Genomic DNA, 23,787 nt, shown 5'->3' with positions numbered 1-23,787 from the left:
TTTAGACACAGTCACCTCTCACTGCACATACTTCCCAGGGGCACATCTGCCACTGGCTGCACAGTGACATAGTGGTTAGCACTTTCGCCTTGCAGCGAGAAGATCCCCGGTTTGTGTCCCGGGTTTTCTGGGATCTTTCTGCATGGAGATTGCATGTTCTCCCTGTGCATGTGTGGGTTTTCTCTGAGCACTCTGGCTTGCACTCCCACAGTCCAAAAATATGCTGAGGTTAATTGATTACTCTAAACTTTAGGTGTGAATGTGAGTGTGATTGTTTGTCTGTATATGTAGCCCTGTGACAGACTGGTGACCTGTCCAGGGTGTCCTCTGCCTTCACCCGAGTCAGCTGGGATAGAGTCCAGCACCCCCGCGACCCTAGTGAGGATAAAGTGGTGTATAGAGAATGGATGGATGGATGGACATCTGCCACTGAAGATGAAGATGAGTCTCTACTAATTACAGAAACAATCAGAGACTTATTCATTCTAATTAGTTTATAATGACTTGCTTTGAATATAGCTGAAATAACGTGATCCCTGAAACATAAGCTAATGTATAACTTTGTATACACTACTGTTCAAAAATTTGGGGTCATTTAGAAGAGTCAAGAAAGAAAAGCAGTTATTAAACATTATATGAATGATAAATCCAGTGTAGACATTGTTAATGTGGTAAATGACTATTGTAGCTGTAAACAGCTGATTTTTAATGGAATATCTCCATAGGGGTACAGAGGAACATTTCCAGCAACCATCACTCCTGTGTTCTAATGCTACATTGTGTTAGCTAATGGTGCTGAAAGGCTCATTGATGATTAGAAAACCCTTGTACAGTTATGTTAGCACATGGATAAAAGTGGGAGTTTTCATGGAAAACATGACGTGTCTGGGTGACCCCAAACATTTGAATTGTAGTGGAAGCTTCACTGTCAAAATAAAACGCACAACATGTACCGCTGAACTTTATTTTTAATAGACAAATAAATGTTCCATCTTTATTTTTCACACAGCAGTGGTCCTCAGGTTTGACTTCCGTGTCCTTGCAGGACATTTTGTGTCCAGAGAGCAGCTTGCCAATAACTGCATCTGGTGGAACGGTATCGTACAGTGTTTACACGGAGCAGAAAACTCCCATTGGTTTAATTGAAAAAACACAACCAGAGTCCATATTTATTAAGCTCCAGGTTCTCCCCGAGCAACTCATTCATGGTTTCCTCAAAGAGCAAACTGATTCCAGATCAGTGCTTCTTCTGTACTGTCAAAATAGATAAATAGCAGCCCGACACATTCCTCATTAATCAGTAGAAACACACGATTACATTTAAAAGTTATAAATAGTCAGTCAGCACAATTCAACACTCCTGATACAAGACAGTTCTGTCTGCAGCTGAATAAAACAGTAAAACAAGGTGATATGTTCGATATACACTAGGTTGCTCTTTGATCATGTCAGAATACAGGCAGATGCATTTCTTTGGGAAACTTCCAGTCAAGGTGACACTTCACACATGGGTCTATAAAGTGCTCCCCATCAGAGAGAAAGTTATGAATGAAGGCAATCCAACCCTGATCACGAGCAGAGACAAGACAAACAGGTAACACTAGATGACTCTTCACTCATCGTTTTTGCATTTGTGCATAAGATAAATATATATATCAAAGGTAGGGCTCACAGAATACTATTACAGATACACAGACAGCATAAAGATAGTTAATAAAAAATATAGATCATCTATCAAACTTTCTAGTGCTTTCGCCCAGATTCAAATGCATTAAAATGCACATCATGTCTGGATACTATGACAGACAGAAGAAGAGTTACAGGAGAAACAGGACTTCAACAGGAAGGGATGAGAGGTCACGGTGGTGGTACTGGTGTGTGCGCATGTGTGCACAGTGCTGATGTACATGTGCATGCATGGGTGTACTGTAATGTGTGTTTAGCTACAATATATCCATGAATATACTGTACACTGGAGAGGCAGTGTGGTGCATAAAGTTTGCTGGGGTCATATTAACAGCAGGGTCCAGTGAGGAGCATCCTGGGAATGTTTTCAGGCTGTAGCAGTGATGTAGGGCGGGGGGGCCTGCTTAGGAAGGACGCTGACACTGTCATCATACGGAGGCAGCAGCACCTGGAGGCAAGAAAGAAAAGGGAAAAATGGTGTCCGGTTAATGTTGCTCTTTCAGTTTCATACAATTTGAAAATGAATACCATAAAAACCATCCATGCATCTATACACTGTTTAATCCTCACTAGGGTCACAGGGAGCTGGAGTCTATCCCGCTGACTGAGGGTGAAGGAGACACCTGGACAGTTAACAGTCTATCACAGGGATACATACAGAGACAAACAATCACATTCACATTCACACATACAGATAATTTAGAATCACCGGTTAATCTCAGCATGTTTTTGGACTGTGGGAGGAAGAAGGAATACCTGGAGCAAACCCACACATGTACAGGAGAACATGCAAACTTCATGCAGAAAGATCCCAGGAAGGCCGAGACGCAAACTGGGGATCTAGTAGCTGCAAGGCAACGGCGCTAACCACCACTCCAATATGCAGCCCTCCATAAAAACCATTGCAATGTCAAATCTTTCTCAGTGTATGAGTGTGTTTTGATAAAGTTGCATAATATTCCATCAGGTTTGGTGTTATTTCAAAGTGAAGAATTAAACTTCAAAACCTGTACTTTGGATTAAGTGAAATATTTGGAAACTCAGAGGGAACAAATGGCACAGAAACCAATATGTTCCGAATAAAAAGGCTAAACTGCAGGATTCCAGCTAAATATGATTATGCAACATGTAAAATGAAAGCATGTAAGGAGTGTTTGGCAGGAAGCACTTTGGACTAAAACATCTGAATAAATATTACAAATAAAATGCCAACAAAGGTTACACACGTGGACAAAATTGTTGGTACCCCTCAGTTAAAGAAGGAAAAACCCACAATTCTCACTGAAATCACTTGAAACTCACAAAAGTAACAATAAATAAAAATTTATTGAAAATTAAATAATCAAAATCAGCCATCACTTTTGAATTGTTGATTAACATAATTATTTAAAAAAACAAACTAATGAAATAGGGCTGGACAAAAATGATGGTACCCATAACTTAATATTTTGTTGCACAACCTTTTGAGGCAATCACTGCAATTAAACGATTTCTGTATTTGTCAATGAGCGTTCTGCAGCTGTCAACAGGTATTTTGGCCCACTCCTCATGAGCAAACAGCTCCAGTTGTCTCAGGTTTGATGGGTGTCTTCTCCAAATGGCATGTTTCAGCTCCTTCCACATATGTTCAATGGGATTCAGATCTGGGCTCATAGAAGGCCACTTTAGAATAGTCCAACGCTTTTCTCTCAGCCATTCTTGGGTGTTTTTGGCTGTGTGTTTTGGATCGTTGTCCTGTTGGAAGACCCATGACCTGCGACTGAGACCAAGCTTTCTGACACTAGGCAGCACATTTCTCTCCAGAATGCCTCGATAGTCTTCAGATTTCATCGTACCTTGCACACTTTCAAGACACCCTGTGCCAGATGCAGCAAAGCAGCCCCAAAACATTACTGAGCCTCCTCCATGTTTCACCGTAGGGACAGTGTTCTTTTCTTCGTATGCTTGGTTTTTGAGTCTATGAACATAGAGTTGATGTGCCTTACCAAAAAGCTCCAGTTTGGTCTCATCTGTCCAAAGGACATTCTCCCAGAAGCTTTGTGGCTTGTCAACATGCATTTTTGCAAATTCCAGTCTCGCTTTTTATGAGTTTTTTTCAGCAGTGGTGTCCTCCTTGGTCGTCTCCCATGAAGTCCACTTTGGCTCAAACAACGACAAATGGTGCGCTCTGACACTGATGTACCTTGGCCTTGGAGTTCACCTTTAATTTCTTTGGAGGTTGCTCTGGGCTCTTTGGATACAATTCCAACGATCCGTCTCTTCAATTTGTCATCAATTTTCCTCTTGCGGCCACGTCCAGGGAGGTTGGCTACTGTCCCGTGGGTCTTGAACTTCTGAATAATATGAGCCACTGTTGTCACAGGAACTTCAAGCTGTTTAGAGATGGTCTTATAGCCTTTACCTTTAAGATGTTTGTCTATCATTTTTTTTCGGATGTCCTGGGACAATTCTCTCCTTCGCTTTCTGTTGTCCATGTTCAGTGTGGTACACACCTTTTCACCAAACAGCAAGGTGACTACTTGTCTCCCTTTAAATAGGCAGACTGACTGATTATGAGTTTGGAAACACCTGTGATGTCAATTAAATGACACACCTGAGTTAATCATGTCACTCTGGTCAAATAGTTTTCAATCTTTTATAGAGGTACCATCATTTTTGTCCAGGCCTGTTTCATTAGTTTGTTTTTTTAAATAATTATGTTAATCAACAATTCAAAAGTGATGGCTGTTTTTGATTATTTAATTTTCAATAAATTTTTATTTATTGTTACTTTTGTGAGTTTCAAGTGATTTCAGTGAGAATTGTGGGTTTTTCCTTCTTTAACTGAGGGGTACCAACAATTTTGTCCACGTGTGTATGTCAAGTAGCTTTACTGGAGTTAACAGCCATGCTAGCATAGGGCTGTACTATGGTACAGGAGGACTTTTAGCTATATGCTAACATGCAAAGTGACAATTTTAACATGCTGATGTTTAGCAGGTATGTTTAAAATGTTTCGCTTCTGAACTCAAGTCCATTCAAGTTCCTTCTCCCCTACATGCCAATCTGATTAAGCATCTACAGAATGCTTCAATTCTTGGATGTCCCACCCCACAACCTGCAGAACTTGCAAAATCCACTGCCAACGTCCTGGTTCCAGACCCCACATGACCAGTCTATGGATCAGAGCTATCATAGCGGCACAAAGGGGACCTACACAATATTATTCAGGTGGTTGTGATGTTATGGCTAACTGCTGTATAATTCTACTCTATACATTTCTGAGGGATTGCATGCCTTTTAAAATTCTAATGCATTTGTTTGACAGTTATAGATTTAAGCATAAAACATATGCTTTTATAAGTTATACTTTATAAGTATAACAAGTTTTACTTGTTATACTTTCCTACTGCAAGAAAGATTATAACTGTCAATTGGAGGAAACCTCCTCCAACAAAGACAGAATGGAAACAGAGACTGGAACAAGTTTATATAATGGAACATTTAACTGCAAAACTTCAACTGAAAACCGACATTTTCATACATAGATGGACTCCAGTGACAAATTATTTGAAAACATGATGTACAACCCTCTATCAAGTATTGTTTACAAAGCGTTGAGTTCATTCTTGATTTGAACAAACAAGTTTAAAAAAACACTGAATGAGAAGGTGTGTCCAAACCTTTGACTGGCAGTGGAAGTAATTTGCTATTTAGTTTCCCCTTGACAACATAATAAAACATATAATAATATGACAAATATAACATTCTAAATGGGGCCTTACAAACTGAATACTTTTATAAATGCATAGCATTTATGTGTTTTCAAGTATTTTGCCTATTTTATTCACTGTACACTGAGGCTTAATGCAAGGTTGAATGTTTTCCAAAACACAAAGTATTTAACAAACTGACTATCTGACCTGCTGACTGTGCTAAACGAACTGTCAGAGGATCACCAATCCCACTGAAATTCATCTTTAAGGGAACGTGAATGTAAAAAGGAAATGTATTGGCACACCCATCAAAAAGCTGCTCAGACATCTCATTACAAACACACACAACAAAAGTTGTGAGATCACCAGTGTCAGTAAGGGTCCATCCTCTGCCAACCATGAATGTGAGTGCAAAATGTCACAGCAATCCATGCTTCTTTATTTCAACCATATTTCAGTCCTCACCACTGTAACGAGCCAACACTTTGGTTCCAGTAACAATGAAAGCAAAGTAGTCCAGTATGATGGAGTGTTTGATCAGAAATGTATTTTGGTCTTCGGCCATATAGTGCGAATGCGTTCGACTGTTTAAAAGATGGGAAGGCAACGTAGTACACCAAAGCAATGTCCTGAATGATGTGGCTGATGGACAAGATCCAGGACAGTATGTCAAGTCAAAAAGCAAAGCAGATGTGAGCATCCAGATTTAGTTTCAAAGCTGTATGTCGCCAAATAGAGAGGGCAGATCTGTTTATTGGTCTTCTATTTTTCATCCCTCACTCTGAAGTAAAAGTAGGCTTAGTGGTGAGTTCAGCTAAATTTGCCTAACGGCTGCATCACAGAAGTCACAGTTTGAGTTGGATGGATGTGTCTGCTCAGAGCAGACCTGACAGATGACAGATTTAGAATTTATCATGAGGAAACTAAATAATATACCAGACACTGTTTTCCATATATCATATAAGATCAGTAATGTTTAAGAACAGATGTTTGTCATATTTCATGCGGTGCTTGTTGGTCTTACCAGGTTTGCTGTGTTAAACCTGTTCTAACATCTTCACTGGCCTTTTTCTGTCTAAATTGTGTAAAACTAAGCTCCCTTTCTGCTCATCTCTTCAGCAGAGAAGCTGTGTGGAGTCAGAACATCGTAGGTGTGACTCAGCACTCATTCTGGTTTTGCTGTTGACAGCAGGGCAAACAGAAATATAGGTTCCCTCATGGTTCACTGGATTTCATATACAAAAACACCATGTGTCTGACCTGTGTGTCCCCTGTTTTAAACAAAGAGCCACTGAGGGTTCCAGCCCAACAGACAGGGCAGTCTGGACTTTGTGACAATAAACTCTATTAACCTTTATAGGAAAGTATTAAGTAATTAAGGAATTAAGTGATAAAACTCTCCTTTAGTGTGTGCTGGGGTCTAGACAGCCTCCATGTGGATCATTGCAGACTTGGACTGTGGTTGCTTGTAGTCGACTTAAATAACTAAAATTACATTGTTTAGATGTGAATGATTAAATACTGCCATAATAAAACCTCTTTATCACTTGCTTTTCTTGCCTGCTCAACAAGCCCTGTCATTGGGGTGATTAAGATGGAGTCATTGCATAGTTTGTCCAGCAGAGCGGCTCCAACTACATTGTTTCCAATTCTCTGTTTCCTGTCTGCAGCACATGCAGCAGAGCAGGTGGTGGTGCGGGGTCAAGCAGTCTCTACACAGTAATTTATCAACCAGTTTGTGAAGTAAACTGCAAAAAACTTCATAAAAATAGCTGCTCATTTTCTATTTTCAGAATAATCCTAACATACACATAAAATACAGGAGCCATGAAATAAATAAAGGAAGTTTTTGCTCTTTAAAAACTGGTATTGCCATCATCAACCCCATAATTCCAGCATTGAACAAGCTGTAGTTACATTTTCCAGATTCATTAATGATTCCTCATCTTCAGACTCTTTCATTGTGTAAAAGTGAAACAATCTATTTGAAGCATGAATCTAAACACTGCATTTCTTATCCAAAGATGTCTGTCAGCATCCAGACCATCCAAGGGTTATGTTTAGCTCTGTGTTTCATTAGATGGTGAGGATGATGATGTTTTCCCTGTGAAGGGTAGCTTTAGCTTTAGTCTTTCAGTGTTGTATCATTCATATAGGCTGCATGTGCATATTTAGTAGGCTCTGGATTTATAAAAGAGTAAGATGTAAACATTAAGTAGTCAACTGGACAGTTTTCATCTGTCTCATGGAAGTTAGCATTAGCATGAGCTGGCCTGAGGTAGATACAGCTGAATATCTGTTTGCCACAACTGTCATTTATTTAAGGCTGAAAAGAAAAGACTGATGTTTTAACATTCAAACATAAAGTTAAATGTACCACTGTTATCACTGTAGACTGCATGTGTACAGTGATGGACAAACACAGGGACCATGTCTACACGGACACTGACCGTTATAACATCATCCACATCACTTTGCTTATTTTCTTCTGTGAACCATGTCAAGCATTACTTTTTGCTCCTTTCATGCCAAATAATGCACCTGATCATGTGAGTGGGAATCACTTTTCTGTATGGCATTCTGCTCATATGGCTTCCATCAGTGGACCTCAGACCAAACCACTGTATAAGTGATGAACAGCCATGCAAGCTGCTAACCAAAAGCCACAAACCTACCGGGAGCTCTAATTGAACACGCTTGGCTCTAATTGGAAGAGCATACCTGCAGAGGTGAGGCTGATGTTGGGAAATAAAGGGTCAGTCTGCTTTTTTTCTGGCACTTTTCACTGATGATGTCAGTGAGCTGGAGATGGCCTCCTGTTTCTCCCTTTACAGCTCAGGTGTTTTACACATCAGCAGTCCAAAACATCACATACAGCCACACGGTGTGTAAAGCTGCTTCAAACTGTGTGGAATGTTACACTCAGAGGAGTCTTTAGCTGCACGAAATACCTGTGAAACCCAACATACTAAAAGTTCAAATATCAGTCCTAATGGAGCCAGAAAACCACATTTTACAATAGTCCAAACAGTCATTAGTGTTGCAAAAGCCTCTTTTTTTCTTCCATCTGTCAAAGTGTAAGTAGTTGTAATAGGTGTGTGGGCAGTGAGTTAGCAGCGGTCAGGAGGCCAGATCTGGGCAACAGGACACCAGCAGGAGGCCCAGAAACACCCCGACAGAGCTCACTTACTGTACCAGCACTGAGCCTCAGCCACCATCCTAATGGCTTTGCCAGCAGAGAGCCTCATCTCTCCCTCCAAGTCTGTTCATCCACCCATGCAACAGTAGTCTTTGTAAAACTAGCTGCTACGACAGCCCAGTTTTATACTTCCTTCCTCCCATCAACATGATGACTTTACGGCTGCCAGACTGGTCTGAGCAGAGGAAACCTACGCAGACGAAAAAAACGTGACTAGTGGTCTGGACTGAATACGGTAATCATTTTTCCACAGAAGTTGTTTTGTTGCTTTTGGAAGTGGAAGAAAGAAGAAACTCAAGATCAGATATCATTTCATGCTGGATCTCTATATGACAATGACAACATAAATGATGTGTGAAACACTTTCAGACTTGTTGCTCACATACTTCATTAATATCTTCTGACTTGTAAATCACTTGTTTTTCTTGTTGGAAATTTTAATGTTGTGGAAAGCTGCCTCTTCCAGTTAATGCTGACAGAAGTATTTGCACAGCTGTACACTGCACATGAGGAAAGTCTGTATTATTGATGCTGAAGTGAGAGTATGCAGACGTTTGTAACAGCTCATTGGAAAACGTGAATAACATTCACACTGGTGGTCTGACGGCAGAAAACACACCAGTAGAAAATCAGTTTTTTGGCAGATTTTTTTGTGTAATTCTTTTGTGATTTCCCGAAAACTGAACCAATATAGAAAGCGTGGTACAGCCCGGTGTCCAGGTTCTGCCATGTTCTCTGGAGACAATGAGTCTACTGATATTCTAACTCTGTTTTACTGTCAACAAATTCCATGAAAAGACCAAAATCAATCATCAACTGATGCTGCTAACAAGTATTGTCTGTGTGGTCAGAGCCTGATGTGTTTTATTCTGCTGTGCCATGTCAGTGAGCCTCACTGTTGGGCTGGATGATCCTATTTACCACTAAACAGCCACACTAGTTTATCTTAGCTCAGTCCCACATACAGTGTGCTGCTGCTGCTGCTGCTGCTGCTGCTGCTGCTGTGAATCCTCAGTGTTGTACTAAAAAGCTTAAGTCTCAGCTGAAAATACTGCCTAATAAATGCCCTAATACTCCTGTTTGAATAACCTTTGTTAAAAACTACAGCACAAACTGATTTTAGAAATTACTAAAATTTTTAAAACACTTTTTTTTTTTTTGCCTCTGGGTCATTCAAGAGCTGGAGGACATTTTACATCTCACCCATCACTTTTCAAGTAATCTACACAAAACATGCAGTTGTTGTGTAAATTTACTTTTCCAGAGACCAAATCTAAAAAAAACTAGGAGAAAAGAACGTTTGAAAATATTTTTAAAATACCAAAAAGTCTGGAGTTCCCCCTAAAATGACATTCTTCTCTTGTCCCACTCCCCGATGACCAAATGGAACCTCGAATAAAACAGTTAAAATGAAATTTTTAATCTCCTTGTCATGATATTATTTTTTTCATTGATGTCTCTTGTAATTGTGGGAACATTTTTTAATCAATATAATATTTTAAATAATTATTATCATGCATGGAACGTGTGTCCCACAACAACCCCGTTAGCAGAACCTTTTAGCTGGTAGAAGAAGAAAACAGTGAGTCACATGAAACACTGGAATTAACATCATCAAGCAGTTTTAATAAAGAATGGGTAGAGCAAAGCTATGTCCTCGCTTCTATTTTTCATCTTTTCATCCCATTGTCAGCCTTGATTGAATGTCTCACTCTACCTCATATAATCAGGATCAGACTCATTCTTTGGACTGTTTTCCATCAGTGGTCAGCAGTAACAGCTAGCTAAATATCTAGCTTCTACTGCTGAGAAAAAGATCACATTAGCATGGATTAGAGTAGGGTTAGCAACAACACAGAAAACATGGAATAAAAATGATACCATTGATGTGGAAGCTGAGCCAATCAAGCCTTTGATAGTTTATTACCTATTATTGATGAATGTGGAGCAGAAATTGTAAAAAAAAAGAAAAAAAAGAAAGAAGGTTTATTTTTCAAACATTTTGAAGCCCAAATCTCCTCCAATTCTGGAACGACCCACTACAAATAGATGGGCTTGGTTTTAAGCAAATTTGTGGCCCTGAGTTCATTCATTCTAAGAGGAAATATTAAGAGTACATTTTTTCAGTCTTATCCTTTAAACCCTGATATTGTATTATGAAGTCATCATTGTGATATGAGCTTAATGACAAAATAAAGATGACCAGAAGTCACTTACCGTGGTGTCATTGGTTGTAACGTAGAGCAGGATTTCTGAACCACCGTGGCCGCTCACATATCTGTAGCAGTTCCACACACAGGCTATCAGGTAGGCCTGATGTCGGACAGAAAGAGAACAAAACACAAATCAGAAGCATGGATGATTACTTTAAGGACCGTACTCTCTTAGGGTTATCATAACTCATAAATAATAGTTAATGATTTCAAGTGAGCGCATCTGTTTTCACACAAATAGTTTTTGTCCACCGTAGCAGCATGGATCAGTGGATGGCAGCGCTGGTCGATCCACCATTTTGGTTTAAATATCTCAACAGCTGTTACATGAGCCGCCATGAAAACTTCAACAAAAAAATGAATACCCTTCTTAAGATTAATCCTTTATTTTTCATCCAGTGCCATGATTAGATCAAAAATTATATTTGCCAGTCACAAAATTAATGGCACTACCATTCACCTAAGTTCTATTTTGTGTTTTGAGCTTAGCATTCTAACAGATAAAACAAAAATCTCAAGCATAAGAGCTGAAAAGCATGTTAGTGCTGTCATTTTGAACTTGTTTCCAGACTTAAAGCAGCACTGTGCCTACAGTAAGTACAGTCTCACAGAAGTGGACTCTTAGGCTCATTATAGCACATGAAGCTGTCAAGTTTTTAAACAGTGCTGTTTTAAGACGGCCAGTCGTTCCCCATTACTATGCAAATGTATGTTCCAAAGGTGTCCCAAAATCTAATTAGGACTTCTCATCCCCAGAGAAGCTGGCCTGTATGTGTGTTTTCTGCACACTCAGATCGCATCCTGTAACAAAGTCCATGAAAGGCTATCATAAAATTGCGGTATTTAAAGAAATTGTCCCTTTTTTTTGACTTCAGACTCTGTTTACAGGTTTGATCTGATGTTTGTACTGTACGTCACTTTATAGTAGCGAAAAACAAGTTCCTGTTGTTCCCTGTTATCCTGGAATCCTCTGGCTCTCAGCAGGCACTTTGCTACTGGAACACTACGGCCAAACACAACACCATCTGCTGCATCCATCCACCAGCAGGAGCCAAAGCCAGACGGAGCTCTCTAACTTCTATAAAAATCCAATTACAAAGCCACTGTAATGCTCTGACAGCCTGCTTATATTAACAGCCTCCACAGGAATTTGCACAGATCCATTTCCTGCAACGGAGATCACTCAATTTACTTCACACTAACTGAAAAATGATGCTGACAGACTGATAATGATGCTGATTGTGCACAGCAAATTATTCCATCGCTTAAAAATGACTCCAGTGCAGATAAAAAAAACAGAGTGGATGTGCACCTCATGGTGTTTGCAATCTAAAAAGTCTCTTTGAGTCCCAAACATATGAAATGCTGCTATTAAGCTGCTCTTTGTCTTAAATGTCAGACTTCAGCTTGGTTATTACAGAAGACAAATGTTTTCGGTTGTTGGTTTGATCAGAGCGTCTGACAGCTTTACTGGATCTCCTGCAGGTACAAACAAACTCCATTCAAACAAACTGCTGATTTTTGCTAACACCAGTGTGCTGAGATTATTTCTTTATGTCTACCTGTATTCAACCTCATTTGTTCCATTTTTAAGTCTTTCTAACACTCTCTGTTGCTTGGTTTTGAAAAGTGCTAGATTACGGATATCATTATTATTACATGTGCCATTTCAAGGTAGTTTTCAGCATGTTGACCTTCGATAATTAGCACAAAATACATCTATACGTCTGTGTCTGGTGGGATTGTTATGAGTTTTGCTGATATGTGGTTATAAGCAAAGTCCTGGGCAAATTGAACTTGTGGTGGTGGTAGAAGTAGACGCTGGGAATCGGCAAAGTCATTAGGATTTGCTGTGACAAGTGCCTACTTGCATTGTGTATGTCCAATCATAGAATCAGTGCCAAAGTGACGGTTAAAACTCCAAACAAACAGAGGTATGTCAGGGCTCAGTGGGGCACATTTGGATTAATAAGGACATCTAGTAATTCCTGTAAATGAAAAGACTTTGCATGGCACAGTTCAGCAGTGTCCAACTGTCTAGAAAACATAAATGTGTGTCTGCAAAAACCATAGAAACTTAGCAGTTGAGATTTGAGTTGCCCAGCCGACACTATCGCCATTATTATCATTATTGGTGCTAATGTGGCAAAAAAAGAAAAAATACAAATGACTGTGTAGGAAGAAACATCCATCCATCATCATCTATACATCGTTTAATCAGCATCAGGGTCATGTGGGGCGGAGTCTATCCCAGCTGACTGAGGGTGAAGGCAGGAGACACCTGGACAGGTAACAGTCTGTCACAGGGCTACATATACAGACACACAATCACACTCACATTCACACCTACAGATAGTTTAGAATCACCAGTTAACCTCAGCATGCTTTTGGACTTTGGGAGGAAACCGGAGAATCTGGAGAAAACCTACAAACTCACACAGGCCCAGACCAGGACGCAAACCGCAGATCTTCTAGCTGTGAGGTCACGGTACTAACCACCAAGCCACTATGCAGCCCCAAGAAGAAACTTGCCACAGTAAACCTGTATCTTTCCAGGAAACAGGAAAAGCCAAAACACTCTACAGCTATTCTGCTGTTACACTATGAGCAAATCAGAAAGTATTCTGTTTCATGACTGCCACATAAATAACAAAATAAACAATGCTTCCATTCCATTTAGTTCTTTTGTGGCCCTGGTAATGTGCATCATGGCTAACCTGATAGAGCAGAGCTTTGTTAGTGGTGTCCATGTGATGCAGCGCAACATTTGAGCATTCCTTCTGTCATAAGCCTAAAATATCTGCTGTGAAAAGGATTCTTGCAAAAAAGAACCCTAAAGGTATTGCAAAATGACATCCCTTTGGGCCTCCATAAAACCAAACAAAATAAAAACCTTCAAGACAATAATAACAACCATCGTAAAAGCTGCTAAGGATATGCCAAAAGTATGTAAACTTAGGTCAGAAAATGTTACCTTGAAGGCAAGAATACAGCCGATGAAGAGCAGCACGATGAGGACCAAGCACACGTTACTGAGAGCAGCGACCTCCTCTTTGTAGGGGAAGTTTTCAGGCTGCACAGGAATCAGAAAAACAGAGTCAATAAGCAGCAGAGAGTTGATGTGAGGTTACAGGAGCATCACTCATTAGTAGAGGCAGCTGAGGCTGCGACATCTACGCTTTCTGAACCACAGACAAGTTCTGCCAATCGGTGTCACTGAGAGGAAAATCTTAGAGGTTTCTTACCAGCTGCTGCAGGTAGTCCTGTATTGTGTTGGGGTAAACCACAATGCTGACAGCCACCAGGGTGTTGAGAGCAAAGTCGAATATTTGGTAGCAGAAAAAGGGGATGATCCAGGCAGCACGCAGCTGAAACAAAAACACGGGTATTATGACTAGGCTGACATATCATCTGAGATCACAGGATCAAGCTCTTTAAAAAAAACACTGTTCACATAAATCAGAGCTCAAACTGGGTCACAGGGAGATTATGGTGCATTTAAAATCAGAAATCAAAAGACACAGTTTTGAGATTTTGGTTTTCAAAGACTTTAAATATACACTACTGTTCAAAAGTTTGGAGTCACCCAGACAATTTCATGTTTCCCATGAAAACTCACACTTTTATTCCTGTGCTAACATACAGCGCCCTCCATAATTATTGGCACCCCTGGTTAAGATGTGTTCTTTAGCTTCTAATAAATTCAGTTTTTTTCTAAGTAATATAGGACCACAATCAAAAAAGAGAAATCCACCCTTTAATTCAAGTGCATTTATTCAGTGGGAACAAAAATCACACGTTAAGAAATAATTCTTTTACATCAAATCATGTGTGTTACAATTATTAGCACCCCTGATGTTAATATTTTGTACAAGCCCCTTTTGCCAACACCTAATCTCTCCTCTACAATTTTCAGTGTGAGAGTATGCTTCTGGGCTGCACAGTGGAATAGTGGTTAGCACTTTCGCCTTGCAGCAAGAAGATCCCCGGTTCAAATCCCGGCCTGGGATCTTTCTGCATGGAGTTTGCATGTTCTCCCTGTGCATGCGTGGGTTTTCTCCGGGTACTCCGGCTTCCTCCCACAGTCCAAAAATATGCTGAGGTTAATTGGTTACTCTAAATTGTCCGTAGGTGTGAATGTGAGTGTGATTGTTTGTCTGTATATGTAGCCCTGTGACAGACTGGTGACCTGTCCAGGGTGTCCCCTGCCTTCGCCCGAGTCAGCTGGGATAGACTCCTGCTGTGTTAAACCTGTTCTAACATATTTACATATTTACCCCCCGACTCTAGTGAGGATGAGGTGGTGTATAGAGAATGGATGGAGCATGCTTCTGCAATCAAAATTGAATTTATTTTAAGGCTTTCAACACTTCTTAACCAGGGGTGTCAATAATTATGGAGGGCACTGTAACTGTACAAGGGTTTTCTAATCATCAATGAGCCTTTCAGCACCATTAGCTAACACAATGTAGCATTAGAACACAGGAGTGATGGTTGCTGGAAATGTTCCTCTGTACCCCTATGGAGATATTCCATTAAAAATCAGCTGTTTACAGCTACAATAGTCATTTACCACATTAACTATGTCTACACTGGATTTATCATTCATTTCATGTTATCTGCATTGAAAAAACTGCTTTTCTTTCAAAAAATAAGGACATTTCTAAGTGACCCCAAACTTTGGAATGGTGGTGTAAATGTAGAGTATGTTAGTGGAGAAGCAACATTATCTTTTCTTTAAATTGTTTGGGAAAACATTCATGTTATGGAGATCAATACTTGAAGGTTAAAAAGTATGAAGAAGCATTTCTTTACCTTGTATGCACCATATGTTGCCATCCCACATATGAGAATCATCAGCAGAGAGATCGCTGAGGCAATGCACATGTCTGGAGCAACAAAAGAACTCAAATTAGAAATACAAACTACACACTTTTTAATTTTCCCTGTTTGTTTTAGTCAGTGTGAATTCACACCCGATTCCCAAAGACACTTCTAAAAATGTTCACAGCATCATGTTCACTAGATCTGAACATAAATTTTGTGCAGAAGGAAAAAAATTGCATGCTGCATCTGTCAACCAAGGATTAAAATTCTACTCCGTGATTCGCTTCATGTCAGCCAGACCTCAAATGAACTCAAAAGAACAGAACAGCACTGATCATTCTGTTACATAAGGACCGGACAGGATGGGAAAAACCTAAATACATGCAGCACCACTAGTAAGAAATACAGGATCCTCAATGAAACAACATTTCTCAGTCCTGTGACCAATTAAAATGCCATGTACAGTATATTTCAATATGAACTGAATATTCTGCAGCGCTAAGTCACAAATGAGTCACATTTTGATTCATAAAAGGGGTTGAAAGTGTAGAGATGCATTATGACTGAAGGATGACATGTTCAAGACTTAAGAAGATTGTATTAATCACAATTACAGTTTCATTTGGTTAATTTAGATTCTTTCTTTTGTTGTATCTTCTTTTAGCTCTGTTTTTGGTTTCTACCAACTACTAAGGTCCATTTCTGGCTTTTTAATTTATAAAGTCTCCACTATGTTCATGAGCTAATCATTAACTTTGCCTGTCTGTTATTTCAAGCTGGATCACAGACGTTGTTGACTCTGATTTTAAAGATGTAAGGCTGGACTTTTGCCATTGTCATCTTGGTTTTTTGGTCTTTTGAAACCAGGCATGACAAGCTGGTATCTGACTGAGAATGTAATGACACAATGCACACCCATGTGGTTGCAGCATACCCTGCCTTGTTGTCTATTTTACTCTAAACAGGACCATAATTTAAAAAATAAACATCAAGCTGAGGTGAATGAGATGTTAAACTAGCAATTGAGGCCATAAACTAACTAGGAAAATGTTTCCTGAAGTGACAGAACAAGGGAGAAGGAGGTTCATTTTCTCATGCACTTCTATACAATTTTGCAACCAGATGAGTCGCCATCTGCTGGCCACTAATAAAACTGCAGGTTTAAGGTACTTCTGCATTGGCTTTTCTTTTCAGAACTGGAGGATATGTCCATCTTTTGCACAGTCTATGTGGTGAACAGGTTAGTTAGTTTACAGCAGATTTTAGGAGCTACTTTACCTAAAACAATACCATGAGAGGGTTGTGTATATAAAGACTGGAAGCAGGGAAAAAAGCCTGAAGCTGTTGATTAATAAGATTTTATAAATATTGATAGCATATTTTACATTTTTGGTACAATACAAAGCAGCTGCTAGCCGTTATTCCAGTCATTTTGGAAGCAAAGTTATGTTAATCACCACCCAACTCTAGTTCTGTAGTCCTAATCCTCTCATTTAGCTTGGTAAATTCATATTTTCCAAAATAGTTTTTCTCATCAAAAATAAAAAAGCGAAATACTAATAGAACAGAAAAGTAGAGCGCTGGTTATTGTCCAATGACTTCATTTTTCATGTGCTATTTCTCACGAGCTGAGCTGTCCGTGTTGCTGTGTTGAATTACGTTTTTGAGCCAAAGCACCAAAGATAACGGCTTTGTCAGACGAGAGTTATCTGGCTGGAAAACAGTCTATTACATTTGTTACTGAGTGGGATTAGCAGAATGTTTCACACCAACAGTCACACAATGACTTTCTCTATGGCTTGTTGTTTGTCAGATCCAAAAAACTGCTGAAATCACTGAACCACGCTACAGTTTTCTTGCTCTTATGTTTCTGCTGCAGAGGCGGCACCAGCTTGTCCAAGTCGTGCTAATGAATCATAGGACGCCCTAATCCTCTGGAACTGGGACACTACAGTCACTCCCAGTCAGAGCCTCCCAGCAGCATGCGTCGAGGTCCACCTCCAGTCAGACTGTTACAGCTACACCTGGTATGATTAGAAGACTTTTTAATGCTCCACAGATGGACATTAGGCCTGAACATCTGTGGCTGTTGGATTAATACAGGAATGCTGACTGTTGTCTAGACCTGGACCTCCATGTGTCAGGTCCCCTTAATAACACAACAATAACACAATAAATCATTCCATTAGTCAGGTGACAGCCCTGCTGAGAGCATCATCCCGCTAGTAGGAGTTAAAGTCATCCATCACAGTCAGCTGTAGATTTGTTTTCAGGCAGAACACCACAGAGTCCAGAACCGAATGCTAACAAGCTGTTGACCCGAGACACTAATTATTTGCAACAAGACTGGAATACAAAAATCCATAGCAATTCAGCTGCTAGTGGCAACCACTGTGTGCTACTTTACGGCTCTGCAGGGTGACTTATGGGACATTTATTATAAAGCACTGGCCCCTCTGGGCTACTTACTGGCATCATCCATGACGTCCAGGTCATTAGCCAACTCGGCGCTGGTCAGGTGGTACTGCTCAGGATCACTGAGCGCTGTGAGCAGGATGAGTAACACCACAGCATTGATGAGCTTAAGGACACAGGACATATGGGAAGATAAAGGCAACAATACGGACAGATGGGCAGGAGCAAAGTGGAACAGTTCAGAGTGAAAATAACATCTAAAGCGCCTTAAATCTGTCACCTCACATAAGGGATTCACCAGTAATCTGCACAATACAAGACGTGTCTCATATGTCCTCTAATTGTTTACAAGTAGTGACAGCAGACATCCAAAAATGATCATTAAATCTAACCCTGGAGATACAGTAGCCATGTTAGATTACACACATGCAGTCAAAGCTCCACATGAGTCTTTGTTTTGGTCTGGCAGGCGCAGCTCATTATGCAGATGACTCATACATCCACATTGATTAGGTGAATGTAATGGAAAATTCTCTGCAGTCAATAGGCAGCCTGACACAAAAACCTGCTACCTGAAGAGGCCCGCTGCTAATTTATTCATCGGGAGCACAGAGGATTTTTCCACATGCGGTGTTTGGTTTAGTTAACCCTGTATCTCCTGTAAATCAGCCGGACACACTGATGCCCCGACTGTTAATCCACACTCCACAGGAATCCATTAGCAGAAAACACAAGACATGGAGATTTTCCATCCATAAATTCATCCAAATAATCTTTAAAATGTCCATATTCTTGGTTATTTCTCATCTGAAAATATAATCATAATTATTTAGCTTTAAAAAAAATGTAGATGAGGTTAAAGTGACCAAAACAATGTCAGATTTATATGTAGATTTCTCCTTTTACAGGCATCTGCAACTCCAGATATCACGCAGTAAGTTAGAGATAAAGTATGCTGGAATACGGTCTTTAAAGAAAACAATTCAATCCATTTCTGAAAGTAAGAATTTACATGTTAATAATAATGATAATGATACTAATTCTAAAATCCCTCATGCGCGCACCACCTCTGATCAGGTGGTGTTTTCCCTGCTGGAGCTTCCATGGATGCCGTGAGAGACAGAGAGGCGGTACTCACCATGTACCAGACCCCCAGGATGATGGTTCCTGTGCGGACATGGCAGCACAGGCAGCAGCTGGTGGAGTACCAGCGGTCCCACGGGGACATCATCGTCTTGTCCGGCAGCATTTACGGATCGGTGTCGGTGTTCTCTAACCGGGAGTCCCCGCTGTCCTCTCCAACGTCCGCTGAGCGACGGTCCTCACAGAAGAATGACGAACAGGATCCGACTGCCTCTGACCTGTCCGTTAATCACCGACCGTGAGCAGCTTAACGGAGCGGAGGGTCAAGCTGGCGTCAGCGGAAATGTCACTTCCGATTTCAAAATAAAATAGTGGTTATGAATTTGTTGTGAATGTTTAGGACTAAATCACATGGAAGTCATTTATTAATTATTATTGTTATTATTATTATTATTATTATTATTATTATTATATGTGACAATCACCGTATATTTTTCTGTTCGTCTCTTTGTCTATTAGCAACATTACTCACAAACAGACTAAATGATTTGGATGAAATCTTCAGGGAAGGTCAGAAATGACACAAGGACCAAGTGATTAGATTTTGGCAGTGATGCAGCTTTTAGTCTGGATCCACGGATTTGTTAAAGATTTCTGTATGATGATTTTAAATGGTACTATTGGACTTTAAGTGTGAAACAAATGAGAGTGTGGTTGCCTGATTCAAACGTGTCTGATAAACCTATTTGGTTCCAGCTAGAGTGTAAGGCTAATGATGGCAAATCCCCGTGGTTAAATTTATTTGGGGTGAAAACTAAAACACAAAGGGAACATCCTATAATATCTGCAGCCAAAACAATTTGGATTAAATTGCACAGAACAGGACGTTGGGACTTTTACAGGTTGCCATTGTCTCCTTTATGGGACAATCCTAAAATTTTAATTGGGGAAAAATCTGTTAATTGGCCACAGTGGCGTAAACAGGGAATTATCACTGTGCAAAATTTATTTGATGTAAAGACGAACTGTTTCCTTAGTTTTGACCAAGTTGTTGACAAATATAATCTGTCACATCATCAGTTTTGGAGGTATGTCCAATTGCGAAGCGCACTATCTAAATGGATAGGAAGCCCTCTTGGTTGCCCTCCTGGTAGCCCTGTAGAAGCCTTGCTTTGCAAATCATTAATCAGGAAAGGGATTACCTCAAAAATATATAAATTACTTCTTGACCAAATATCTGACCCATTATCCAAAGTAAAAAAATATTGGGCCGAGGAGCTTGCTTTGGACATATCTCAAGATGATTGGGAATCTTGTTTGCGTAACACCAATACAATGTATAAAGAGATAGGCAACAGATTTACTCATCTCAAGATAATTCACAGATGGCATCGAACTCCTCAACAGCTCCACAAATGGAACTTGATTCCCACAGACACCTGCTGGAGATGTGGTGAACATGGTGGATCAATTTTTCATATCCTCTGGAGCTGCCCGGCGCTTCAAGACTGGTGGAAGAATAATCTGGAGATTATCTATAAAGTCTTAAAAAAAGAGGTTTTCCATTTCACCCAAGCTTTCAGTCTTGGGCTCAACTTTGGAACTTCCAGACTACCAATTTTCGCCCTTTGAAAAGAGATGGATTATCCTTGCCCTCACAACAGCAAAACGTGTTTTGTTAAGACATTGGATGAAAAAGCAACCTCCACCTTTTGAAGAATGGCTCAATACGATGGCGAAATTAGCCTCTTACGAAAAAGTGACTTATGGTCTTCTTAATAAGCTGCATCATTATGACTACACTTGGTCAGCCTTCACCAACTGGTTAACAGTACCATGTGTTGATTGAATGTATCCAGGTCGGTGTGGTGTTTTGTTCTGTTTTGTTCTATTTGTATATCTACATTTTGTTTTTAAAGAAAAATAATAAAATGTGCATTACAAAAAAAAAGATTTCTGTATGATTGCGAAATTGTCACTGTAACCATGACAAAGAGTGAACACTACATCAGCTGCTTGCTGACAATCACATGATTGTGATTCTACTACCAATCCACCACTGAGGACTTATCAGGACTTATCCGTTGGAAATGATCCAATGACTGAGCAGCCTTGGCGGTGCCGATCTCTCCGAGTGTTTTCCTTGTTAGTAGTAGTATTAATTATTTTATTATTATCCTCTTTGAGTTCAGTGTTTGCACTTTATCATCAAAATGAAATTACATCAGGATTGCTTCTGTAACTGGCTGAGAAATCATCAAATTATTCGCTCAGATAATTGATTTATTGTCTTTAATTTATCCTCACAATTTCTCTGAACCAAATCTGACATGTTTGAATTGTTGGTTGGGTTAAAAACTCTTTTCAGTTCAGGTAACTGAAAGGTAAGCAGCAAATCCTCATAATAAAAATGTTGTGTCTAGATATTTCTTTGATTGCTTTGCTTTAAAATGACTGAAACAATGAGTCTCACATGAAGAAAATTGCAGATAAAATGTATTTGAGCGACTTTTCCACTGTTTCACCTGAACAGGACTCTGCTTCTTGACTAACATGTCTTTACTTGGATCACTGACTCTTATTTAGCAAAATAACAAAACATTAGTGTGAGGTCGACTGGAAAGTTCAAGGCTATACCAAATCCCCAATCCACTGTTTTCATTCATATCTTCTTAAGAAATTGAGATTCAGTCCTTCCTTTGCTCAGACTTGCTCATCATCTGATTAATCACAACAACAACAACAAAAAATCCCCAGGACACTATTAGACGATAACTGGAGGGTAAAATGATTTCCGTCACTTTAACAAACCAGCAAATTGGAATAATGTAATCTACAGCTCAAAAAAGCATCGATATATATAATGGGTGTGATTTGACCAACAAAATGATGTTTAAATGTGTAAGAATACGATAGGAAAAATAAATAGATGAATGTGTTCATTACAGATGTTTGGTTTGATGAGTTTACTGGCCTTCATTTTATCTGGTCTTTAAATCAGACAAAATGTAAAATGAATTAAAAATCAAAGGCTAAGCTCATCTAATCTTAAAGAGTGAACTACCAAGCTGAGATTATGAAGAAGAGGTAAAGAATTTTATTTATTTTTAAGTCATGTCAATGCCTTGTGGAGATGAGGAGTTTGGGACAGTTTTATCTATCTATGATGCAATCTACAGTAGAAAGTCTGACACTGTGCTATTATTTTGAAAGCAAACCCTCTTGCTTCCGGTCAGCTCTGCTGCTTTGACGCAGCTGCACTCGTCCTGATGATAAACACAGGAGCGTGTGACCAGACGGGATCAAATCCTGTGATGTAACCTGTCATTTCCAGAAACTTGTAGAGCTGAGGCTTAAATTTAACACCTAAATCCAGAAATGACAGCTTTCATCAGGAACCATTGTTTAGTTTAAAATGGAAAATGAGACCATTTTTAATTCCAACTGTTTCAGTCCATTTTTCTGTATCTAGAATGTAAGAGAAATGGATTTGCTTCAGTGCAAAATCACTTGAATGTCACATAACTGAAAACTGTATCACTTCTCAGTAACTGCATCCTTTCTGTTTTCACTGAAATAAATGACTTCATTAGTTATTTTCACTTTGCCCAATTGAATAAACTTGGGGAAAAAGCTATTAACAGCAGAACTTTCAAAATAAAATAAAAAATCTGATTGTCAGCTCACACAAACATAGAAACTGACAGATTGGTGCCAGAATAAAAATCAATTTAAACACAGCTACAGCAATAATCTAGAGGCACATGAGTCATAGCAGCACTAATCAGAGCCACAGCAGCTTTTTCTCCTAAAATAACTCCACTGTCAGCTCACTGCCTTCACCATCAGGCTTTGAAGAACACACGGGCCAGTCCTTCAGATTATTTCACGGGGTTATCAGTAAAAATCTGAGTTTCTGTGACAGCTCAACCAACGCAAAAAATGCTGCATTAAGTTAACCACTATGTACATTTGCCCTCGAGAAGAAGAAAAAAAGACACTGCTTTTTTTTGTTTACACAAAGCTGCAAGATTAAACTTAAGTCTTATAAATGCTGGGAACACATTCTCAGGTTAGATGGCAGGACTGATTCGTTTGGCTCTGACGGGTCCAGCATTATCAGTGTGAGTCTAACCTTGATTACCACAGTGAATGCAGAGTCCCAGCAGTGAAGCATGAAGGTAAGAGTGTGATGATGTGGGGATAAGTATTAAAGGTTTAGGGGAGATGACATGTATAGATAACACCACGAATACCTGTGGATATACCAAAATACTGGCTGGCAAGACGACTGCCAAAAGCTCAGCAGAAGAAGAATATTCCAGCATGAAGACGATCTAAAGCCCACTGTCAATAATCAAACAAGAAAAAATATGACCTGGTCAAGTGTGTTGCCTGATTTCACACCTTTGGGACGTTTTACCGAGAAAGGAAGAGCGATAATAAAGAGCTTCTGTTTAACCTAAAAGTAATGCAACTACTGTGAGGTGATACAGTCCTGAATGATTTCACATTGAGGTGGTACTGCATGGGAGTGTGCTCACTTCTGTTGTATTTGTTGTTTAAAGGTTAGCTGCAGCTTCAACCTCACGGCTCAGGACAGCTGCTCTGCTTTGATGTTGGTGTTTGAGTGACAGCACAGGTGTCCAATCACTTCCACTGGAAACTA

At 39.7% G+C, this 23,787-nt stretch overlaps 1 protein-coding gene across 1 annotated transcript; it reads right to left on the bottom strand.

Annotated features, from left to right (window-relative positions):
- Positions 1-948: 948 nt before the first annotated feature.
- On the bottom strand, positions 949-19,438 carry LOC110951163 (lysosomal-associated transmembrane protein 4B). Its single transcript, XM_022194099.2, has 7 exons — positions 19,174-19,438; positions 18,090-18,201; positions 15,609-15,682; positions 14,039-14,161; positions 13,768-13,866; positions 10,798-10,893; positions 949-2,134 (listed from the first exon to the last, which is right to left on the bottom strand). The coding sequence occupies exons 1-7, from the start codon at positions 19,282-19,284 to the stop codon at positions 2,054-2,056; spliced, it is 696 nt and encodes a 231-aa protein (XP_022049791.1). The 5' UTR covers positions 19,285-19,438; the 3' UTR covers positions 949-2,053.
- Between the last annotated feature and the right edge of the window lie 4,349 nt (positions 19,439-23,787).

The sequence above is a fragment of the Acanthochromis polyacanthus genome, chromosome 12 (genome assembly GCF_021347895.1).
Source record: "Acanthochromis polyacanthus isolate Apoly-LR-REF ecotype Palm Island chromosome 12, KAUST_Apoly_ChrSc, whole genome shotgun sequence".
Lineage (NCBI taxonomy): Eukaryota > Metazoa > Chordata > Actinopteri > Pomacentridae > Acanthochromis > Acanthochromis polyacanthus.
This window is presented reverse-complemented; position numbering and strand designations above follow the sequence as displayed.

Excerpts from the sequence above, each read along its gene's own strand:
- LOC110951163 (XM_022194099.2), bottom strand. The coding sequence starts at position 19,284 with ATGCTGCCGGACAAGACGATGATGTCCCCGTGGGACCGCTGGTACTCC. Across the intron at positions 10,894-13,767 it reads GCTGTATTCTTGCCTTCAAG|GCCTACCTGATAGCCTGTGT; the intron begins GTAACATTTTCT and ends GTCCGACATCAG. Across the intron at positions 2,135-10,797 it reads TTACAACCAATGACACCACG|GTGCTGCTGCCTCCGTATGA; the intron begins GTAAGTGACTTC and ends TCTTGCCTCCAG.